Genomic DNA, 21,867 nt, shown 5'->3' with positions numbered 1-21,867 from the left:
GAGGGGCCTCAGGGCTGTCCTGCAGCAGGCTGCAGCCAAGGATGGGAGGAGGAGAATAAAGGGGAGGATGCACATAGGGGAAGAAAGGCTGCGGGGAAAAAGAAAGGCACGGCCGCTCCACTACCTGCTGTCTGCTGCGGCGGGGGATGCGGACAGTCCTCTGAAGCAGCCAGGGCTTCCAGCGCCTGCAGGGTGGACACCAGGGCATCGTCCAGCTCTTGGGCATGGTCCCGCACCGTCCGCGTCTGCACGCTGTCTATCAGCGTGACGGGGATCTCGTCGTAGAGGATGCCGCAGAGGTGCCGGCCCTGCTCCTGGCCCTGGGCGGCCGCCGCCCGGCGCTTGGGGTCGTCCTCGTCCGAGCTGTTGTCGCGGAAGCCGGGTGGGGGGGCGGCAATGGCGGGGAGCAGGGCCGTCGTCTCGTCCTCTTCCTCATCGCTGCCGGGAGGGGGAAGAGACATCAGGTCCACCATGTTGTCGCGGGCCCCGCCGGGCTTGCCCGCCTTGCGCAGGGCCAGCCGGCTCTTGATTTTGGCCTGGCAGGACTCGCAGTAGAAGTGGGCGGCGTCGCCCCGCGGGTGGGTGTCGATGGTGTGTGCCCGGGCCCGGCTGGCGTGCCGCTCTCGGTCGAGGCCGTCCGGGTCGCGCTCGTTGGCAGCCCCGTCGTAGCCTTGGCCAGAGCTCTTGGAGGTGGGGTCGGATTTGGTCCTGGGGCGAGTTTCCTCGAAAAAGATCAGGTTTTCGTTGATGTCCGTCCTGCTCTCCCTCTCCTTTCTCTGCTCTCGCATGTGCAGGTAGCAAAAGCTGACGAGCTCCGAATCCGAAGCCCTGGCCGCTCGAGCCCGGCTCTCGGCGGGGCTGGCGGCGGGGCCACCCACGAACCCGCTCTCCTTCTTCCCCGCGTGCCCCGCGGGCCGGTGGAGGTTGTGTGCGTTGATGTAATCTAAACCGAAAGCACAACACAGCGTCACGAGCAGCGCCGGGGAGAGGGGAGAAGAGGATGGGAAAGCCGCTGCCCGCCCTGCAGGAACGTCCACGTGCTCTCTGCCCTCAGCCCTGCACAAACACGGCGCTGATGGAGGCTTCACACGCCCAGCACCTGCCTTGGCTTCCTCGCTGAGGAAAGGCTCATGGCCTGAGGGACACCACACCAAGCCTCCTGGGTTGCCCCCCAGCCTCCTGCCGCGAGCTCCTTGCTCTGCAGCTCGAGGAGAGCCCATGCAGGTCGAAGGAGCAAACGTGCCTTTTCTCCAGAATCAATAAAGAACAGATTCCCACTCACAAAGAGCTGTTGGAAGCGGTTTAGTGGGGCCTTTACGTGATGCTGGGGCAATGTGATGGCTGCGGCCAGAAGAGCCTGCGGGGTGGCTCCCTGGGGTGTGGGAGCAGCCCAGCTGCAGCCAGCAGCAGCCCCACAGCGCGCTGACTGAGCACACTGCCTCCCTTGTCTCCAAAATGATTACGTGGTACAGAGCTCAATCATATAAATTTTATACAGTTAAATATTATGACATTTATAAGCATTGACTCTGACTTTTTATTTTTTCCTCATCTTCTTTTTTTTTTGGCTAGGAATTAGATCATTAACAGCCTGGACCTGCAGCACAACCAGTCGCTGCCCTTTTATCAACAGCCTTTAGACACCAGCAAGATCATGTTGTTCCTCCCTCTCCCTCTCCCTCCCCGCCTCGGTTTTAGACTAGACGCAGCAAATTCCTTTAACCTTTCCTGACAGGTCTGTTTCCTAACTGCATCAGCTTGCTTTCTGCTCCCAGCTGGACTCCATCCAGGCTGGCTACCTAAGCAAACATCTTGTTTCGGTGCTGCACAGCAGCAACAGAGAGCGGGAGCGAGATCCCTTGCTGGGAGGCAGGAGCAGGGCTGCCCAGCACAGCCAGTCCCCAAACCTGGGCATGCAGGTGCTGCCTCGCAAGCTACTGGTGAGACTCAGAGGGTAACGGGAGCAGCACGGCTGCACGCATGTACGAGGAGCTTCAGCCTCAGCCTGCCATTTAACGGCAGTGACATGGCAAGAAGGAATTACTGCCACCATTTGTGCATAACGTTGGCCATACCAAGCCGTTTTACTCAGCCTTTTCTTCAGCGAGCCCAGAGAAGGCTGCTAAGCACGGTGCACTAATGCTCTGCTCCTTATTAAGCATTTCCCTGGGATAGCCTCCTCTTGGCACTCCCTGAGCAAGGCAAGCAGCTGAAATATCGCTTGAGCTTCTGGCCAGTGGTCCAGCCCTCCAGAGGGGTGTCTGTCTGCATTACAGGCTGAATTGTGCAGCTGTGCCGAGAACGGGTGCCAGGGGGATGCAGGCTCCATCTTACAAAGTGTAAATTAAATCAAATAAATCCTAATTAAATTCATTAGCTCAACAAATTGGACAATTTGTCTCCCAAAACACACGTTTGTATTATACTGTTCATCACCTGCAATGCTAAAAACCTAATCTAAACAATCTCTCTCTCATTTATGGACGTACTGGTGCTCAGGAACACCAGCTGGGTGACTGAGTGCTGGGAAGACACCTTCGGCAACGGGCTGCACGGACCAGGGTAGAGGAAAAAGGATCATCCGTGCAGACCTGCAGCTGCCCAGAGCTCATGTACGCAAGCCTCCGCCAACGCTGGCATTTGTTGGCTGCCCATGTCGAATCAGGGCCTGCTTCTGAATGAGGCCAAAACCATAAAATGGGTAATCCAGCTGCTTTCTCTGGAAGAGAAAGTCCTGGCAAAGAGCTGAGACAGCGACCTGGGCGCTGCTCTGCTAATGGGGGTGTGGGGGGAGGAAGGGGCAAGGGAGGCTGATCGTCCGTGCAGCTGTGGCAGGGGTCTGGCGTGCGGCTCCGCAGGGAAACGCCGAGAGAGGGATTTGAGGGACTTAACTGACAGCATCTGGACGGAGCGTGCATTTCTAAACAGGACTGCAGCTCGGCAGCAGGGTTTAATGGGCCTCCAGGCAGATGGATGTACTCCGCTTCTAGACAGAAAGCGCAGGCCAGGGCTTGATGGCATGTTTAAGATTCTGGCACGGCCTGCCTGCAGCCTGGGAAGTCAAAGGCTGGGGGAACTTGATTCATCCCAGTGGGGCTTTCTTATCGTTCCTGCAGAGATGTGCTAACGACCGGCAGCCCCAGCTTGTGGTGATCTGCTCAGCTCCTGACAGCTCAGCCTGCAGCCGTGGCACGACCACAACTATGGGCAGCCTTTGTTTTCTCAACACTAATTAAATTCACCCCTCCTGGACGATGCCTGAGCAGCTGGGCTGAGTGTGCTGGGTCTGCTTCACTCTGCTGGCCAGAGAGGTTTTTACTGTGCCCCTGAGGACAGCCCAGGCCACCCAGAGAGGGGCCAGCTCTTCAGTATGGAGAGCACGGACCCAGTGCTCCATCACCGTGCTACCACACCGTCACTCCCCTTCACGCTCATTCCAGCCCCCACGCAGAGTGACACTGGTTTCGTGGGACTGTCAAGAAAAGGGCAAGAGCTACGACACGCTGTGGTTCAGGCCGTGCCTCGTAGTGTGAGGGGAGGGAGCGCTCTGATGACACCGCACGGTTTGGAGGCACCCTTCACTCACACCAAACAGGGCTGGGTTTATGCAGGACACGCAGAGCAGAGAGCACAGTGGCAGCTGTCCGTGAGATGTGTGGGTGAAGACGCACAGGGAACCATGCTCATATACTCACAGCAACATCACCTGCCAGGTCTTTCCCTGGGCGTGCTGAGGGTGCTGGAGGTGCCTTCCCGATTCCTCCTGAGTGCGTCCTCCCGCTGCTGCCAGCTCCGTGTCCGGGTGCCCTCCTCACACCTCAGAGACACCAGGTCCTTTCCCCAGGGGCCCTGCTAGCTCTTGGCACCTCCTCTGACTACACCCATCTCCAGGGGACAGTTTTAGCACCCCACAAGCTAAACTGAAGGCTCCTCACAGCTCGTGGCTAAGCAGGGAGAGCATCTCCGGCCTCCGTGCACTGTGCAGCAGGAAGCACCTCCAGCCACCGAGCCTGTACTTGCTATTTCCCTGTCCCAAACGTACTCAATATGCACACCCTGCACGGAGTAATGGCACATAACTCAGGCTTGGCTCCTCTCTGAAATCCCTCTCGACGATAACTGATCATTTTGAAGGTGACTGACAGCCGAAATCTGTCCTCGAGGAACAGAGCATCAGTGCCTGGTGGGACACAACCTGTCCTTAGCTGCTGTGCCCGGAGCAGCGCCCTGCTCCCTGCAGCAGGCAGAGCACCTGGAAAGCCCACACACCCAAATTGCCCCCTGATGTAGGACATTAGCACAGTAGCCACACTTTCAGAGCTGACAGAAATGGCCAATGTACAGGCAGAGACTGTGTCTGGAAGCTCATGCAGGTTTAAGTGAGAGCTTCTGCAAAGCCAGGCCTCGTTCTGCTGCTCAGAGGGGCTGCTGGTGCCGCAGGGGGACAGGACAGAGGGGAGATCCCACAGGAACCACCCCCTTCCTACCACAGCAGGGCCCTAGGTGGAGGGAGGTGGCTGGGAAGGGTCTCGCAGGGAAAGCAGAGGCTGAACCGTACCTGCCTTGATAATCTGAGGCGGCGGGGGCTGGCTGGGGGGCCTGGAGAATATCATCTTCTTGGAGTCCACCAGGAGACGGCAGTAGCCTGCGATCAGGCAGGCGAAGTTGGTGGCTTCTGGCCACTCCATCAGCAACACCAGCGGCTGGAAGGCAAGAGAGGCACAGCGCGTGAGGGCAAGGCAGCTCGCCTGGCGCCCGACCAGTGCTCCGAAGGGCTCACACTGGGGAAACTGGGTGAGCTGGCTGGAGATTTAGCTCCCACACAGGAAGAAAGAGCCACGTGCATGTCCTTGCTGCAGATTACCCGACAGATCTCCGGGCCTCGCTGCAGCTGTGACTCCCCGCCTGCCGACTCCTCTAAGGAAGATGAAAGAGGGGAAAGCCGCCGTGCGCTCCCCGCAGGGTCCAGATAATTTGTGAGCATCCCGGTGTTCTACGCCTACCTACAAGCACCAGGATTAAACACCAGGCCCTGGGGAGCTCAGGGAGTCTGTGTAGTCTCCAGCTGCCAGAGCCCCCGTGTCACTGCAGGCACCACGTCGCCCTCCCATACACCGAGGCATCTGCTTACAGCGAGCTGCAGAAGGGGCAAAAACCCATTAAGGCCCCCTCAGCCACTGCTCTGAGCCCATGGATCTTATTTAAACCTAACCCTTTGGAAAATTCAATTTGTGCCTAGGAGCAGATGGCGTCTTCTGTTTTAGGAGAGCATTTATTCGCACACTAAAAAAGGGCTTTGCTTTAAAGAGAGGAAAAAAAACAGCCACGAAGTGAGCACCGCATACAAGCTCACCGCACAGGCCAGCGACAGGCACGGGGACTGCCCCATGCCTTGTTCCTCCTAGAGAGCTGTCAGCTTCACACCTCGGGCTCCTCGTGGAAAGGACAAGCCCAGCAGCACAAACTCCGGCTCCTGCATCCCTGTGGGTGTTCTCCAGGAGTGCCCAGCCCCGGGGGAAGAGGCAGCCACCTCCAGACGGAGCACTCGGCCCCTTCCCAGTGCCCCCGTGCCTGCTGCTCCTGCCATGGCCCCTCCAGGGCTCACAACTCGTTTACCACATCCAGGGCCAACCGAGCCCATTTTAAAACCACTTCAGCCCATGCAGTGCGAGAAGCATTAAAGCCATTTTCATTTGCTTGTTTTCTAACCGCGGGAGATTCCCGGCACCCGCTGGTTGGCTCTGGGCTCTGCTCAATGCTTGTTTTCCTAAGTCACTGGGCAAACTCTGCCCCATCCTGGCACAGGCAGACCCGGCCTTGCAGCATGTCACGCTTTGTCTGACACAACACAGTAAACCTGGGTGCAAAGCCACCAGCCCTGAGCTACCCCAGCCCCTGCCGGGGGCTGCTTCCTCCTTGGGCAGCCACAAAAAAGTTCCCTCCCTGGCTGCGGCGTGGCACAAGGACAAGAAATAACCTGACACACAAATGAGCGCTGCTAAGAGGCTTTCTTCATCACGGAAAACAGACTCGAGGTGACACGGAGCAGAGGGAAAGCATTGGGAAGGAGAGAAGGGACGGAGGAGGCTCTCCATGCAGCTCGCAGGAGGCAGGCATCCAGCGGTGGGGAGGGGAGTGCCAGCTCCCAGCCCAGCCTGGAGCTTGACAGAAGTGATGAAAGGTAACCATGTGTTCCAGCTCTGCCATATGAAGCATCCTTAAAACAAGGGCTAAGCCTTCTTTTTTTTTTCTTTTTTTTTTTTCAAGCCATCTGTTGAATAAAGAGACATTTGCACATTTTTCCCCCTCTGTTATGCAGCAGCGAGGGTTTGAGTGCGAGCAACAAGAAAGGAAGCAATCACCAAGGTGAGAGCGGCAATGCCTGGTGATTATTCACTGATGCGTAATTAAAATGATCCTTGAGCTGCAGGATGCTCCTGCTCACCCAGGAACAGGCTGTCAGGTCCTGCTGGCCACCAGCAGCCCAGCGATCAGCCCGCCTGGCCGCAGGGAGACCAGACCATGGCAGAACAGCCCTGACCCGCATTTCTTGCCCACAAATAAAACACAAAGCGTGCCAAAATGTTGCGAGGTCCCTGCCAGGTCTCTGAGCAAGCCCAGCCTCCAGGCTGGCCCCAGCAATCAGCGCCTTGCATGCCGGAGTTAATTGTAGCACGCTGCTCTGGAAGGGATAAATCTCAGCGCTGATTAACACTGCAGCTTAGCGAGGGGTCCCTGATAAGATTACTTTCGCTCCATGCCAAGCGAGTGGTGTGAGAGCTCCTCGGGAATTGTCAGGCATTAAAACACTGCTATTAGGGAAGCTGCTCATCGGCTGGGCAGTGCCAGCGTGCAGCCTTCCACCCTCGCCTCTCTGCTGCCTTTGGGACTTCTGCCCCGGCGACAAAGCGCACTGGAAGTGGCCAGCAGGTCTGGGAACCACTTGTGGGGTGGAGAGGCAGAGAGGCGAGGCGATGGCAGAAGCCTTGTTTCCTTTGGAAATCAGGCTACAGCGAGGAGGTGTGATGAGCGGCAGCTAACAGAGACGTTATTTTAAGGCTCCAGCAATCGTGGTCACCCTGTTCCAAGCAGGCAAGGAAAATGAGATCTTACAGAGACAGCCAGGTACAAGCGAGCTAAGCAAACATTTACACTCCGAACAGTTGCCTGAAAAATTTCCAGCTAACGTTGCTAAGGCTTTTACATCGTAAATTGGGGGCAGCTTTGCAGGGAGCTGCTCTAGGAAATAACCATGCGGGACTGTACTCTGGGCTTTGGGCTTTACTGGGATACCAGTGTCCCGTGGCAAACGGGATTGACCTTCCCCTTGAAAACCTCCTGCGAGGGAGAGGGGACACTGGTGGGCAGCTCCATGGGGCTGGGGCTCACACAACGTCCCTGCTCCCACGGCGATGTTTTATCTCCCTGGCTGAGCTCCAGGAGGTCCGACAGCAAGGCAGCAAGCTGAACACGCGTGGCTTTTCACAGGTTTTCTAACTGCAAAATGCAGTGCCTCTGTCCCAGCTGCTGCTCAGGGGCTGGGAACACCGCGGGGAAGAGGGGAGGGAGCTGAGGACAGGTGGAAACCAGAGCCTAGTGCAGGGAGGGCTGAAACGGAGCAGAAATCAAGAGGCAAGGTGAGCGCTGCCGGGATGCTGAATGAAGCCAGGGGAACCAGGCTTCAGCAGTCCCACTGCTGACAAAGCAACGTGCCTTGCCAGGAATTACGTGCTAAAAAGAGAAAAAAACCAACACAGCTATTCGTGCACGACAACAAAGTTTTGGAACGTTTCACCTGTACAGCGGCAGCCCTCCTCCTGCTCCTTCCCGCAGCAGGTCTGTGCTGCGGCAGCCCCTGGGGTCTGCTCCCGCGGGGGCTGGAAATGTGTGGCAGGGCAGTGGTGCTGAGGATGAAAGCTAGCCTTACACAGAACAAACTCACCGGGATAACTTTAAAAAAAACACCACCAGATGCACAGTGGGATGTACAGGTAAGGGCTCTTCTCAGACCTACAACAGGCCAACGTGAAAAGAAGCAAATATGAAAGAGAAAGCTCTTTCTGCCTCCAAATCCGCAACACCAGCCTGAAATTGTCCATGTTTTGATCTTCCACTCATACTGATTTTCTGGATTTTCTACTCCTAATGAGCAAAGGGCATTTTTTTCACTTGAAGCTTCCTGCTTAGCAACCAATCTCTCCGGAAAGTAAAATAAAAAACATTTATACTGGATAGGAGAGATGAGTTTTGCATTAGCTCATTATGGATATAATGCTTTTTCTCTTATGCACTGCCTTTAAATCAAACCTCGCTGTCCTTCTGGAGGGTATTCTGCTGTTCAGACAAAGGTGAAGGTTTCATAGAAGAACATCTGGATGAAATTTTATGGCCAGGGTTATGTGAGAGGATGCTAGCAGTCCTGATATTTAAATTAATTTATGACCTGATCTATGCATGCTCTAACCCTTAAGTTTATGCGTATTTCCTTTTAATCTCCTCTCTTTATCATGCACTTTGGGTCTTACACTGCTTCCCTTCATGCCGCGCAGGAGGAATTTGGGACATGAATTTCCATAATTTATGTTCCCTGGCTTACCTGAGGTGTTCTGCCAAGTTTATATTTAATAATACGGGCACCGGGGCCTAACAAGACAGCAGTCAATTTTTCACGTGCACCCGACCTTCCCTTCCCTCCCTCTAAGCATTATTAACTCGGCTCTATCGACACCGGGCTTGTTGTGATTAGGGCCATTATTTCTCCTTTGCTGATCAATACAGCTCCTGCCTTGGTTTGCAGCACCTCTGCAGGTTTCGCAGCGATGCTCTCGTTCGTTGGGATTTCAGCAGCCGTCCCTTCTGCGGGATGATGTCCCTGCTCCAGAAAAACAGGGGGCTGCTTTTGGCACCCTCTGCACCTCCTGTTTGCTGAATCCAGCCCTTGGGGTGCGCGAGCTCGCAGCTCCGTTGTGCTGTGCTCACCCCCGCGGCACCGGCTGCCTGAGGTCTGTGTGGCTGTTCTTTTTTCCTTCTCAATAAACGGATCAAATTTGGCTGTGCCGGCTGGGTAAGTCGTCCCCTCCGCACGCTGCCTGCATCTCGTGCTGCTGGCCGGCTCCCAGCCCCCCACTGGGTGCCTGGGGCTGGCGCTGCTGCGTGCCCTGCATCAATCCCGCCCCGTGCAGGAGACAGCACCGAGACAAAGAAAATCTCGCTCTCACGGTGTTTCAGAAAGGCTCAGCGCAAGGAAAACTAATACGATTAATTCGGCTCCAGGAAACAGCTTCTGGCATCAATCTAGAGCCGTGGAAGAGATCTGACGGCTCCAATCACTGCTTGCACCGTGCTGGCCTCGCCTGCCCAGCGCGGTGCCACTCCCCGGGGCTTTCACCCCATCCATGCACACCAGCAAACGCCCGTCCACCACCTGCCCTGGCACCCACCCTGCACCTCCTATTTCTGGGGAGAGAGGGGGCCGGGCAAGGTGAGCAGGCTGCAGCTGGCCACGCGCGGTGCTTTTATCTCTGGCACCGCCTGGAAGCGTGCCCGGGGCCCCCGGGATGCTGCAATCGATAGCCAGATTCCAGGCGCGGCAGCAGCCGGGGACCTTTCTGAATTAATTTCCCCTTTGTTTTCCCGTGCCCAGCCTCGATCTGGGCTAAACTGCCGGCTGGCGGCAGGTCCTGCTGGGACACACGGAGCCAATTACCCTCGTGCCCGTGATTAAACGGTGTGGGCTGGCAGCCAGCCCCGGACAGCTGCTCCCTGCAGGCACCCGATGCTTCCCGCTGCGGGCGCTCCTCTGGGAGGATCGGCTGCCCCCGAGCTCCTCTGCCAGCCCCTTTTCGGGGGTTTCAGACGCTTCTTGCCAATATTAATTCTGTCGTAATGAAAAGCTTAGCGGCGTGTAGCTGTGCAGAGGAAAAAGGAAGGATGCTTCATTTGAAAAGGGTTTTCAGCGAGAGCGCAACCTCTGCATCTGCGGGAACCGCCAGAGCCACGTGGGCAGGGACGCAGCTGGGTACAGGGGGTGGCTCTGATGTCCCCAGCTGCCACCGTGTCCCAACGCAGGACCTGGGAGAAGCACAGGAAGCCTCCGAGCTCCAGAACCAAGGCTCAAGTCAGAACAAAAACCCTTCCCGGACCCAGCAGCAGAGACCTCGGGGCTTTTGGTCCCTGCGCCAGCCTCCTGCCAGCACCTGGTCCCCCCCAAGCCCTCTGCCACTGTCGCAGTGGCAGCGAGAGAGCAAAGCAGAGGCTGTGCCTGGGGTTTGTACCAGAACAGGCTGTCTGAAACACCAGCTGAAGCCCGGGATGGAAAAGCTCCAAAACAAAGCTATTACTGCCCAGTGAATAATTTATAAGACAACCACCACTTCTTTTCCTCCTGAACTAAACACGAGTGGTTTGTGATCTGCTCAGGCTCGCTTGTTACCTGGAAATCTTCCCCAGCTCACTGCTGGCAGGCAGGCCTGGGCTGCGGGGGCAGGCGAGGGTGTTTGTGTGGCTGAGAGCTGCTCCTCGTCCCCATCCCCATCCCTTTTTTAACCCTTAGCATCAGCAACAAACCTGGCACGCAGAAATCCAGCCGATCCCATACCCATTACTCAACATCTGCCATTTCCACAGCAACCCAGCAAGCAGCTGCAGCAGGCACAGCACAGGTTTGGGCTTCCTCGCCTCTGCCCCAGCCTTCGGAGGTGCCCCCAGGCTGGCACCCTCAGTACAACCCCATCCCGGGGACCCTCACAGCCTCTCCCTGCCCCAGCAGGCTGGGGGATTTGACCAGAGGTCCCCAGAGGGGTAGGACATGGCTCACAGCACAGCCCCCTGTTGGGCTGCAGATCCCGGAGGGATTTATTTGGCACCCCGTGTTTTAGCCAGCGGCACGTTCTGCACAGCGCAGCGGCTGCAGGAAGCAGATCAGCGCTTCAAGGTAATGGTCTCGTTGCCAGCTTTTCTTAGCCAGCCTCATCCATCCCTGTCCTGTGTAGGATTAGCACACGGCTCGTTTTGGAGCAGACATCCTGCCTTCAAAGCCCAGCCCTTCGGAGAGCAGTTAAATGCAGCCAGCCAGCAGCAGCCTGTGCCCTGCCGGGGTGCTGCTGAGCCTCACCCACGGGATGCTCTCCCCTCTCCAGAGGGAGGCACAGGGGGATTTGGGAGGCTGGAGGCAGCTGTCTGCAGTTTCTCAGGGAGATAAAGCCACTGTGTGTGCGTGCCCACGGGAAGCTGCACGGGAGGACTGCCTTTTCTCAAGAGACTGGGAGGTAGATGGAGGGGACGTGGAAAAAAGCTGCTCCTCCAGCAGGCAGGGACCTCCCGGCCCCATGCTAAAGTCTGCCAGGAGAGGAGGCAGCAGGAGAATCCTACACAAATCCCCCTGCACTACATCTGTGGGGCTGCAGCTGAAATAGGGACCACAAGGCAAGGGCTGCCGAGAGGCTGAGGCACCCCACAGGAGATTTGGAAACGCAGAGGCAGCCCGAGAAGGAGCTCAGCTCCACCGAAGGTCCCAGTATTTCCAGTCCCAACATCCCCATGTGGCTTGGCGAGCTCCACCTTGTGCTAATGGCAAAACCTCACCGGTGCCCTGCAGTGCCTGTGCCCACCCCAGCCACCCCTGTCCTGGTGCTGTCCCCTGGGTGCCTACCTTGGCATCCAGGATGCTCGTCTCCACGCGGGCCACCCCCTGGTTCTCCCTGAAGAGCTGGATCTTGCTGACCTTGCTGAACTCGGACAGCACGGTGGTCAGGTTGGTCTTGAGGTCGATGACGTGGCTGATGCCGTGCCGGGGGCCCACCAGCAGCGTGGTGGCCGGCTGCTTCTCATCCTGGCCGCACGGAGAAAGGGAGGGAGACAGACGGACAGAGGTCAATAAACGCATCCACAGACAAGGGAGCGATGTCAGGAGCTCGGCCGGGAGCTGGGGGCAGAGGTGGCTGGCGGGGAGCAGCGGGTGAAGCTGGTGCCAGGCCCCCTCCCCGAGCCTCTGTGCAGAGCCGGCAGCAGCGTGCACGGCGTGCCGAGGCTGTTTAAGTCTCCAGCCCCGAGCTGACTGTCCCCATGAAATATTCAGGCCTGCTGGTGTCACTACAGCAAAGTGAGAGCGTTGGTACAAATCTGCCTGATCTGACACCGCCGCGCAGGGAGGGAAGCAGAGGAGGGAGCGAGGGAGCGAATGCGTTTTAGATAAGACTGAAGCCTTGGCTGGAAATTGAGATCTTCCTTGTCCTGGTCTGCCCAGCGCGGGTGCTCCAAGCCAGACCTGGGGGTGAAGAGGAGCTGGGCAGGCTGGCACAGAAGAGAATAAAGGAATATTTTTTGCTGCTCGAGTCTGTGGCTCGTATGGTTGAATACATGGTTCAGCTCCTAGCCCGGTTTGCTCAGCTGGCTCAGAGCCACAGCTGTGGTCTCAGAGATGAAACAAAAAGCCGGGCACCCCCACCAGAGATGATTTCCCCAATCCTAGAGAGCCAGGCAGGGTTGGAGGCACAGCTCCAACCGCCCAGCACCTATGAGACAAAGCGTGGTTCTGCACCCACTTATTCCTTAGGAGCTCCGAGGCACGGCAGGGAGCAAAATCCATCACAGGCTGCGAGAAACCAAACCCAGGGGGTGAAGCTGGAGAAGCCAGGAAGCTGCCGAGCCCTTGGGTGGAGGTGAGAGGTGAGGGTGGTGGAGGTGACACTTACATGGAGCCCCCTGGATGGGAGGTGGAGCGGGAGGGATGGAGATGGAGAGGTGAAGCAGGCAGCGGGGAGCCTTAGCAGGTGCTCCGTTCTCCTGTTTGGCTTTCCTCCTGCCATGGAGAAAGTGAGGTGGCTTGGGTGAGGGGAGCAGATGCCTCTGATGGAGATGAGGGAGGAGCGAGGTGGCAGCTTCGAGAGCCACCAAGCAGCGGTGGGGCTGGGCCACCACTTGTGGAGATGGCGAGGCCAGCTGGGCTACTCCCTGTGTGCCCTTGCCAAGGGTCACCCTCCTTGGAGAGGGACGGCAGGATGTGGCCAGCCCCCCTGGCGCTGGAGGAGGAGAGCAGAGCGCTGTGAAGAGTGTCCCGGCTGGATGGTGCGGATGGGGAGCCTGGGGGATGTGAGCACATGCCTGGCGCTACCGCAGCTTCACCGAGCAGATCACCTCATCACCCAAAAGGCTGCTGAGAAAGGAGCAGAGCCCTGGCCCTGCAGACCCGGCCCGCTGTCGGCAGAGGCTCTGGGGGGGCTTTCCAGACAGGGCCCAGGAGCACAAAACAGATCAGGGAGGTGCACACATGGCAGACACCCCTGCAGGAGCCACGGACACCTCTCCCCCAGCTCTCCCCCCGGCCGCACGCTCAGGACCAGAGCCCAAAACCTCCCCTCCCGAGCTCCCGTACCAGTCCCACGGTGCTGAAGAGGACCCCGGCGAAGGTGGGCAGCTCGTTCAGGATCCTCAGGTACTGCAGCTTGGCCTGGGCAGCGGAGACCTGAGCAAAGACACGGCCGGGGCCATCACCACCAGCGGGACACCCGCGGTGTCACCCCGCCGGCACCGAGATGGGGCCAGGAGGGCTGCTGGGCTCACCTTGGTGCCGCCGGGCTGGTTCTGGTGAGCTTTGAGCTGCTGCGAGAGGGATTTGCGGAGGCTCTTCTCCTTGACCAGCTGCAGCAGCGAGGGGGGCAGGAAGGGCTCCAGACCCCACTCCTTCCTGCGGGAGGGAGCAGCCTCAGATGGGGCACCCCAAGTGCTGGGCACTGCTGCGGGGGAGCCCTACCTGGGGTCTGGGGGGACAAGCGTGGGGACAGCAGGGCAGAGAGGGCCAAGCAGGCAGGGCTGCTGCCGGAGAGCATCCTCTAGCCGTGAGAGGGAGCCAGAGCTGCAGCTCGGTGTCACCGCCGCAGGGACAGCCCTGGCGTGGGTCCCGTGGGGATGGGGTGCACGGCGGTGAGGCAGCCTTGCCACCACGCAAGGGTTTGCTGGGCAAATCCCCAAAGCTTTTTTTTTTTTGAGGTTCCCCCCCAACACACCATCTCCCTCCCTGCACACTCTGGAGAGGCCACCCTGCTCTTCGTATGGATTTAAGGCCCCGGAGGAGCCGCAGCAGGGCTGGTATCACAGCCACGGCAGCTTCTCCTCGCCTGGGACACCAGGAGGGAAATCAGCCCGGCTTCCCCAGGGGGATGCTCCTGGGCTCCCAGCACCCATCCCCAGCCCCAGGGAGGCTGCCACAGGTGGGCCTGGCGGTGCCAGGGATGGGGACTCACTCCACGTTCTTGAGGGACACCTTCTGGCTGGGCCGCGTGGCCGCCACAGTGATGTAGATGTGGAGGGCAGCCAGCCCCAGCAGCATCTCGGGCTTGGGGTCCACGCCGAAGCGCTCCCTGATCACGTCGTTGCGGCTCTGCGGGGAGCAGAGAGGTGTCCTCAGGGGTCCGCGGGCACCCGGCTCCCTCCTCCTGGGGAGCTGCCCCGTCCCTACCTGGATGTAGAGGTACTCGAAGGCCGCGGGGTCGCGGCGCAGCAGCTCCACGGGGTCTTTGGGGAAGAAGCTGACGCGGAAGAGGCACCTCATGCCGTGGTAGTGCGTCCGCTGCACGACCTGGGGCCAGAGCAGATGGGGTTGGTGAGCCCACAGCACGAGCCCCCAACCCCCCCCGCTCCTGGATTTCGGGGCAGGAGCTTACCCCACGCGGGGGCTTACGTGGGCCAGCGGCTGCTTGTCCTGGAGCAGCAGGAAGCGGTGGCTCTGCTCCGGGCTCGAGTACTCCAGAACCAGGGCGAAGTGCTCGATGTGCCGCAGGGACAGGCGGTCCTGCAACGTCACCATCACGTCCTGCAAACGCCACAGGCGGCCTTGGGTGCGGGGCAGCGGCTCCCTGCTTTCCAGGGCTGGGGGGGGGGGACAGCACCCGACCGAGAGCTGCCTCCTCCCAGCACCCTGGTGCAGGATGCGGCCCCGCAGATGGCAGCCAGGAGGTGCTGGGTGCAGCACGCATCGCCCGGGGATGCCAAAGGGCCTCGCTGTTATGTGGTGGCAGTTCACAAGTGCTTGTGCAAGGGAGCAAGAGGCAGGGAAAAAATGGAGAAGGGAGCACCGCTGCGGTGCCGGGGAGGGGAGGAGCAGGGGGGGGCCCACCTTCACAGTGGTTCGGCCATCGAACGTGAAGGACTTGATCTGCCCGTTCTCCAGGAAAACCTTCAGCACGTTGGGGATGAGGAGGAGAGCTTCCTTCTTCAGCATGTCCTGCAGGGGAAGCGGGAGGGGAGGAGGCAGAGAGAAGGGCTGTGTGATGGAGTGGTGACAGCATCCCTCGCTTCCCGGTGGCTGTGTGCTCGGAGGCACATTTCCCTTGAAATCCCAGCCTCTCCGTGGAGCATTCAGAAGCGCAGAGCCTGAGTGATTCAGGGCTGCCTGATGGAGTCACCTGCCCAGCTGCCAGCAGTGGGAACCGAGCATCCCACTTGGTCAGGCGCATCCCAGAGGGGTGCCTGGAGCCTGCCCAGCTGAGGGGAGCTGCTGGGGGTCTCAGAGCTGACCCCCTCTTTCTGGCCCCCAGCCCAAATTTAGCCCACTTCAGGCTTGGGCAGGCAGTGGGGTGAGAGCTGATTTTATTTAGTGAGCAGCGCTTCGATCAGATAATTACCTAATTGATTTTGCTTAAAAATAGAATTTGCTAGAAGCGCTTTGAGCGTCTTTTTTTTTTTTTTTTTTTTTTTTGTACCGAAGCTGCTTAATAAAACCCTCCTGCAATTAACAAATGATGCCACTGAGCTGGAACATCACTGCAGCACAGCAGCTTCCCGCAGCAACGCCCCGGCCAGCCCAGCCCAGCCCACCCCTCTCACGGGGGCTCCTCCGAAGCCCTTTAGCCATGGGGACGCAGCGGGTGCCACAGGGACTCACTGGGTCTGTCTCGCCGACCGTCACCTGCTCGGAAAAGCGGACCTTCGCCGGGTTGGACCTCAGCTTCGCCTTCTTGGCTGCGCTGATGAAAGCGGATTTGGGGGACTGGAAAGAGAGTGCTGAGTAAATCACCTGGGAACCCCAAAACCCCACCTCGGGCTCCCAAAGGGCTGCCAACCCCCGTCCCAGCTCCCTCAGTTGGTTCCCCTGGGGCTGGCTGTGGTGCCTGCTGCCTGCTCTCACCTGGTGGGTGTGCAGGACCGTGAGGATGATGAAGTCTTTGGCCTTCCTACGACAGAAAGCAGAAGGGAAGGAGGACAGGCTTGCTCAACACACGACCTCGTGAGCGCTCAGCCGGCACGGTCCCGCACCCCTCCCGGGGCGTACGATGGACAGGCTGCTGCCCTCACCTGACGAGCTCGATGAACCTCTCTCTGGGGGCTTCGCTCACATCCTCATCGTTGATGGCCAAAATCTGGTCTCCTGGCAGGAGTTTGTCCTCAGAGGGGCCACCTGCCAGGACACAGGGTCAGCACTGGGCTGGCCAGGGGTGGTGGTGACATTCCCAGCCAGGAATGAGCGTCCCAACCGCCCCCAAAGCATTCACCCCCATACATGACCACGGAGAGGACCCCATGGGCCCACCGGAGGGGACAGGAGCCCAGGGAGGGGCCGACAAGGGGGAAGGTGTTCCCGGAGCCACGAGGCAATGCCCCGGGACCCTCCCATGCGCCTTACCTGCTGCCACCGAGCGCACCACCACGGGCCTCTCGCTGCCGGCCACGAAGCCGAATCCGTAGCGGGGGTGGCGCAGGACCGTCACCTGTCGGAGCGTGTCCGCAGCCAGCTGCCCACATTCCATATCATCGCCGCGCTCCTCCGGCATCACATGGCTGCGCCAAGCAGCGAGGGGGACACGATGTAACGCACCACCCCGCTGCAAAGGCAACTGCCCCCCCCGCCCCAAACCCCCCCAGGACCCGGCGGACAGCCCGCTGATGGCAGCTTGGCGGGGGGCACCCCAAGGGGAAATCGTCCTGACCCAGCATCTCACCACCCCATCCCTGGCCCCGTGATTCAATCTGTCCCTACGTGCCCCATGCAGACCCTTGACATGTTTGGCCCAGCTGGAATCAAACCTAGCCTGAAAAATCAGGATTAGGACAAACCGAGCTCAATGTGATGAGTCCCCAGCACCACCCCAGGGGCTTCGTGCAGCTGGGGAGAGCCAGCCCGGCACGAGGTGGTGCTGAACCTGCCCGGGGCATCCTGCAGCGATGCCAGCAGGGCCAGGCTGCCCTCCGGTTAGCAGGGAGCAGCCGCTGCTTCTGTGCCGCTCGTTGCTTGCTCCTGTCCAGGCTATTTAGCCTGCTTAACAAAGATCCTTCCCAGCCTTTTTGGCAACACATCGATTGTTCTGTCTCTTATCAGTTTAGGGCTTGACGCATCGCCCATCTAGTCCGAGCTGTCTGCATTCCCCATGCCCCCCTCCCGCTGGTGCAGGGCGGCGAGGAACTACTGAGGGATGAGAGGGGCTGAAGCCCCTGGCAGCTCGACTCCAGCCCATGCTCCAGGGGCCACCTGTCCCGGGAGGCTTTAAGGGAGCTGGGTCTGGCTTCAGCCCGGGGAAGGAACCTTTTGGGGGGTGGAAGGGAGTGGGCAATTCCTGGGGGACACACAACACATCCACAGGCACGGGGGGCTCCATCTCCCGCAGGACGCAGCCGCAGGGAGTGCCCTCGGTGCCGGCTCCCCTGCCGCTGGCTCTGCGCTGCCTCATTATCTGCTCTGCTGCTCCCGCGAGCATTTAAAAAAAGAAAAAAAACAACCAAAAAACTGCACAATTCAAACAATTTTCTTAAATGGACATTATCCAAGGACATTGTCTGCTGCTGAAAAGGCGACTGAACGTAACGCCGCATCTCCGGCACGCCTGGCACGGCCAGGGAGAACGCCTGCTGCTTGCAGAGAGGGAGCTGGCTGCAAGAGGCAGCACAGCCACCGAGCCAGCCTCCCCCCCTGCCATCCCCAGGCTGCCCCCAGCAGCCGCAGCCCCCAGCCTCTCACAGCTGACGAGCCCCAGCAGCGTGCAAGCGTGAGGACGATGGCACAGCTGCAGGCTGGGAGCACCTGGATGCTCAACAGCATTGCTCTGGGGAAACTGAGGCAGGGGGTTGCAAAGTCACCGACAAACCCTGGAGCCCCAGCTGTCCCACTGAAGCTGTCAGGCTCCCCCCCGACATGTCCCACGCAAAATGGGAGCTCTGCAGTGCCCATAGGAGCCACAAGCAGCCCCACCGAGCCTGTGGCTCTTGGGCAGCTGAATTACCATCTGCAAAAGGTTAGCAGGGAAACCTTTGCATCTCAAAGGGAGAAAAGCAGAAAAGCACACCTCGTTTCAGCCATAACCAGCTCTGCCGTCCAGCGTTAAAGGGAAGAGGGGAATGAAACGCTGCCTGCTGACAATAAAACTCCTTTACCAGGCTCTTAAGCTGCTCCTCTCCTGATAAGACTTTGATGCTGCAGAAGCATTACCAGGAAATTAAATAAAAGAGGAGCAGTGTCCTCGTAAGCATGACTTATCCACTCCTGGCGAAGCATAATGTGCTCGCCAGCAGGTACGACATGCCTGTGGGGCTGAGGCTCCGAGCATCCTTCCCACGGCAGCTCTCCTGCACCAGCTCTGGGGCTCGGCACTCGCTCGCCCTGCACCAGACCTGGTCAGCCCCCAGCCCTTGAGCAGCAGCAGCAGCTCTCCCCCTAAATGCTCCATAACTTGGCTGTTCTTGCCCGTGTCCCTGCTGCCACCCCAGCAGAGCCCTCGTTTCCCCCGCCCGGGTACAGGCAGAGCAAGGCTTACTCCACAAGACAACGTGTGCATTTTTAATTTCCTACTGCAATAAATCTCCGCTCCCCCTAAGGACCAGATTTCTGCCTCTGCTTTTAGTGCTGACCGACCATCTTTACCAGCAGGAAAGCCGCCAGAACAAACCAGTGCCAGGCCCAAACTGGGAGCAAGGGGCTGCATCTGCACCCACACTGCCTTCAGACAGCACGGCTCAAGAAGGGCTCAGTTTGAAACAGCTCCTACTCAACAAAAAGGGAAAAAAAAATAAACAAAACCCTTAAAACAGGCTGGGGCACGCAGATAGATGTTCAAGTATTCTCAGGGAAGGTTACACCGAACAAACCGAGGGGTTGGGCAGGCTGCAGGCCCGGAGCAGGAGGAGTGGTGCCTGAGGGCTGGGTGGGTGCAGCGCCTGCAGACGGAGCTCCAGGACTGGGTGCCAGCTCTCCTCCCGCTTCCTCTGCTGCCGCAAACAGCCGGGAACAAACAGAGCCTTTGGATCCCCGTCCCTCCTGCTGCGGAGCTCTGCCCGGCTCCTCCATCTGCCGGGCTGCAGTTGGCGAGCGGCTCGCGAGGCGTGTGGGATCCTGCGCACGTGTGGTAGAGGCAGGGAACGCCGGGGAGCAGGCCAGGAGATGCTGTAGGGGCAGCATATGGCAGCTCCGGCCCCGTGTGCTGCTCTCCAGCCCCGAGGGAGCCTGGTGGGCTCCTGGGACCAGCAGCAGGGTGTGTAGGAGCAGTGGGGTGCCCGACAGCTCCGCCAGCCTGGCACGGCTGTGCCTGGTGAGGATGGAAGATGCAGCTTGCGTGGTCCCAATGACACAGCCCGTGTTTGCAAGGGCAAACAGATGCTGTGCTTCCAGAGCTGCTCAGCCACACACTGCACCTTCGGAGGCCCGGCAGCAGCTGTCCTGGCCGTGGCAGCAGCAGTTAATGGCTGGCTCTGGCAGAGCATGGGATGCCAGCTTGGCCGAGGCTGAAGGGACAGCATACAAGGCAGGACAACCCAGGCCATCACGTCTGACATCCTGCACGGACACAGCCTGGGAAACTGCGTGTGGCCCTGCCTAGGTGCCAGATGGTGGCCAGCTGAGGGCCAAAATGCTCGGGGTTTTCAGACAGGAGCAGGCAGACTTTGAGCAGCATCCTCCGGAGCTGCGGGAGGAGCCGGCGAGGCGGCCAAAGGCAGCTGTAAATAAGGAGGCAGCAGGCACAGCTCTGCTGCTCGGGGCAGGGGGCAGGTTTGGCAGGTGGGAACCCCAGGATTAGGAGTGGTAGAGGGGGACAGAGAGGGGTTCGCCCCTCCTAGGAGCGAGGTTTTGCCTGCCTGTGTGGAAGGGAGAGAAGCTGCTCCCAGAGGAATGCTGGTAATTAACAGAAAACACAGCGTGAGCACGACTGGCGGAGATGGCTGCACCCAGCCTCCGGAGAGGCACGGGTCAACAGAAAAAAACAGCTTCCTTTCGGGAAGAGGCTGCACCAAAACAAGCCCCGTGGAGTCCTTTGAGACGCGTACGGAAGCATCGCTGAAAATCTGGAGTGCAGCCCCCACGGCACCCTGCAAAGGCAAACGCTCCCAGGCGGCATTTCCCTCACGTAAGGCGAGGGCTGGGAAAGGAGATCAGGGAGAGGAAAGAGGAGGCAGCCTGCAAAACCAGGCTGGCACAGGGGAAGGGAGCCAGGGCCATCAGAGAATGGGAAGGCATCGGCACAATAGGGTATGAAACGTTCAGAAGGAAGGACTCCGCCACCCGGCAGCCAATTCATGCCAGGAGTGCGCTGCCACGGGCTGCTGGGGAGGCTGGAAATTCGAGTGGGTGTGCGAGCAATTTCCAGCTACCAAAGCCAGAGGCTCAACATCTGCCTCTGGAGCTGCGGGGCTCTCTCTTGCCAAAACCTGGGGGAATTTCCACCAGGATGAGCCTGACAGGGACGATCCCCCCCCCCGAGCTCGCCCGCGAGGCGCGCACCCACCTGCGCGTATCCGGCCACTGCGGGGGGCTCCCCGGGGTGCCTGTGAGCGTGGCAGGTGTGCAGCCCCACGGGCACGTGTCCCGGCACCCTCACTGCGTGGCTGGGCTCCAGGGCAGGCGCTGGCCAGCGGCACCGTGGGGCATCCGATCCCTGCAGGGGTGAAAGAGGCACGTTTTGGGTGACGAAGATCTCCCCACGACAGCCCCATGCACGGGGACAAGGCAGCACCCCGTGCAACCTGTCTGAATGCCTCCCGTAGGCAGCAGGCTGCCTCAGCCGTGTGGGTTTCCACGCTGCTGCAGACATCTTTTTTTTTTTGTAGAAATGCAAATGGGTTTTACCTGGGGGCTCCCAGCTTTTTCTCTCCCAATTTTCCCTGCGATTTTTGGCCATTTAAGGAATTTTGTTCTCCCCAGCTGCAGATGTACAGAAGCGCCTTGCCGAGAAGAGGATCAAAGCAAAATCCTTCAGAAACACCAGCAGAAGGCAGGCGAGTTGCTGCCACGAGGCTGCCAACAAAACCCTGCTGAGCAGACCCGGGGCAGGGATGACCCCAGCTGGGGGAGAGACACCGGGATGGAGGCAGTGCACCTCTTCTCCTTGCCAGGCTCTGCCCTCGCTGTCCCCATTGCTGTCCCTGTTTCCAGACTCCCACCTGCAGGCTGGGTGCCCAAGGGACCGCCCCACACATCACCTCGCTGCTTTTCCCTCTCCCTGTCCCCCCACGCCCCTGCCCAGCCGTCTCATCCACTTACAAGCTGGTGGCCGTGCACAGCACTCGGTGTCTGCTCCGGGGGCTGCAGCGGGTGGCAGGGGGCTCCGAGGCGGCCCCTCTCTTAGCAGCTCAGGCAGCAGCGTCTGCAGAGAAGGGAAATGGCCCCAGTGTCACAAGCAGCACCGCCAGCACCCGTCTCCAAGTGGTGGAGGCCAGCAGCTCTCCATCGGACCCGCGGGCTGCCTGCTGCAAGCCACAGCCACGCGCAACTCTGTGGGTGCCTGAAACACTTAAAGGAGCAACGTGGGGCAAGCTTTGCAGGGTAATTTTCTTTCCCTTCCACAAATGGAAGGGAGAAGCTGGTTTCCAGCTCCTTCTCTGCTGTTGCCCACCGCAATGACCACGAGCACAGTGCTTGTTCCTCTCCTCTGCCACCATCAGTGGCAGGAC

The 21,867-nt window shown here is 59.3% G+C and overlaps 1 protein-coding gene across 2 annotated transcripts in view; it reads right to left on the bottom strand.

Moving 5' to 3' along the window:
* FRMPD3 (FERM and PDZ domain containing 3) overlaps positions 1-21,867 on the bottom strand; it is a 41,769-nt gene that overhangs the window by 5,312 nt on the left and 14,590 nt on the right. For both annotated transcript variants that reach the window (XR_011811687.1, XM_027465173.3), the window contains exons 2-16: positions 21,458-21,560; positions 20,703-20,852; positions 16,619-16,773; positions 16,291-16,393; positions 16,124-16,169; positions 15,881-15,985; positions 15,113-15,220; positions 14,678-14,809; positions 14,456-14,575; positions 14,241-14,377; positions 13,561-13,684; positions 13,373-13,462; positions 11,651-11,830; positions 4,559-4,703; positions 125-943 (exon numbers count right to left, since the gene is read on the bottom strand). Coding sequence is in view for 1 of the 2 variants with exons in the window: in XM_027465173.3 (XP_027320974.3) it covers positions 125-943; positions 4,559-4,703; positions 11,651-11,830; positions 13,373-13,462; positions 13,561-13,684; positions 14,241-14,377; positions 14,456-14,575; positions 14,678-14,809; positions 15,113-15,220; positions 15,881-15,985; positions 16,124-16,169; positions 16,291-16,393; positions 16,619-16,766 (2,257 nt within the window). In the remaining variant the exon portion in view is untranslated. The remainder of the gene's footprint in view (positions 1-124; positions 944-4,558; positions 4,704-11,650; positions 11,831-13,372; positions 13,463-13,560; positions 13,685-14,240; positions 14,378-14,455; positions 14,576-14,677; positions 14,810-15,112; positions 15,221-15,880; positions 15,986-16,123; positions 16,170-16,290; positions 16,394-16,618; positions 16,774-20,702; positions 20,853-21,457; positions 21,561-21,867) is intronic.

The sequence above is a fragment of the Anas platyrhynchos genome, chromosome 10 (assembly GCF_047663525.1).
Source record: "Anas platyrhynchos isolate ZD024472 breed Pekin duck chromosome 10, IASCAAS_PekinDuck_T2T, whole genome shotgun sequence".
Lineage (NCBI taxonomy): Eukaryota > Metazoa > Chordata > Aves > Anseriformes > Anatidae > Anas > Anas platyrhynchos.
The sequence above is the reverse complement of the archived record's forward strand: the minus strand, read 5'-3'. Positions and strand labels throughout refer to the sequence as shown.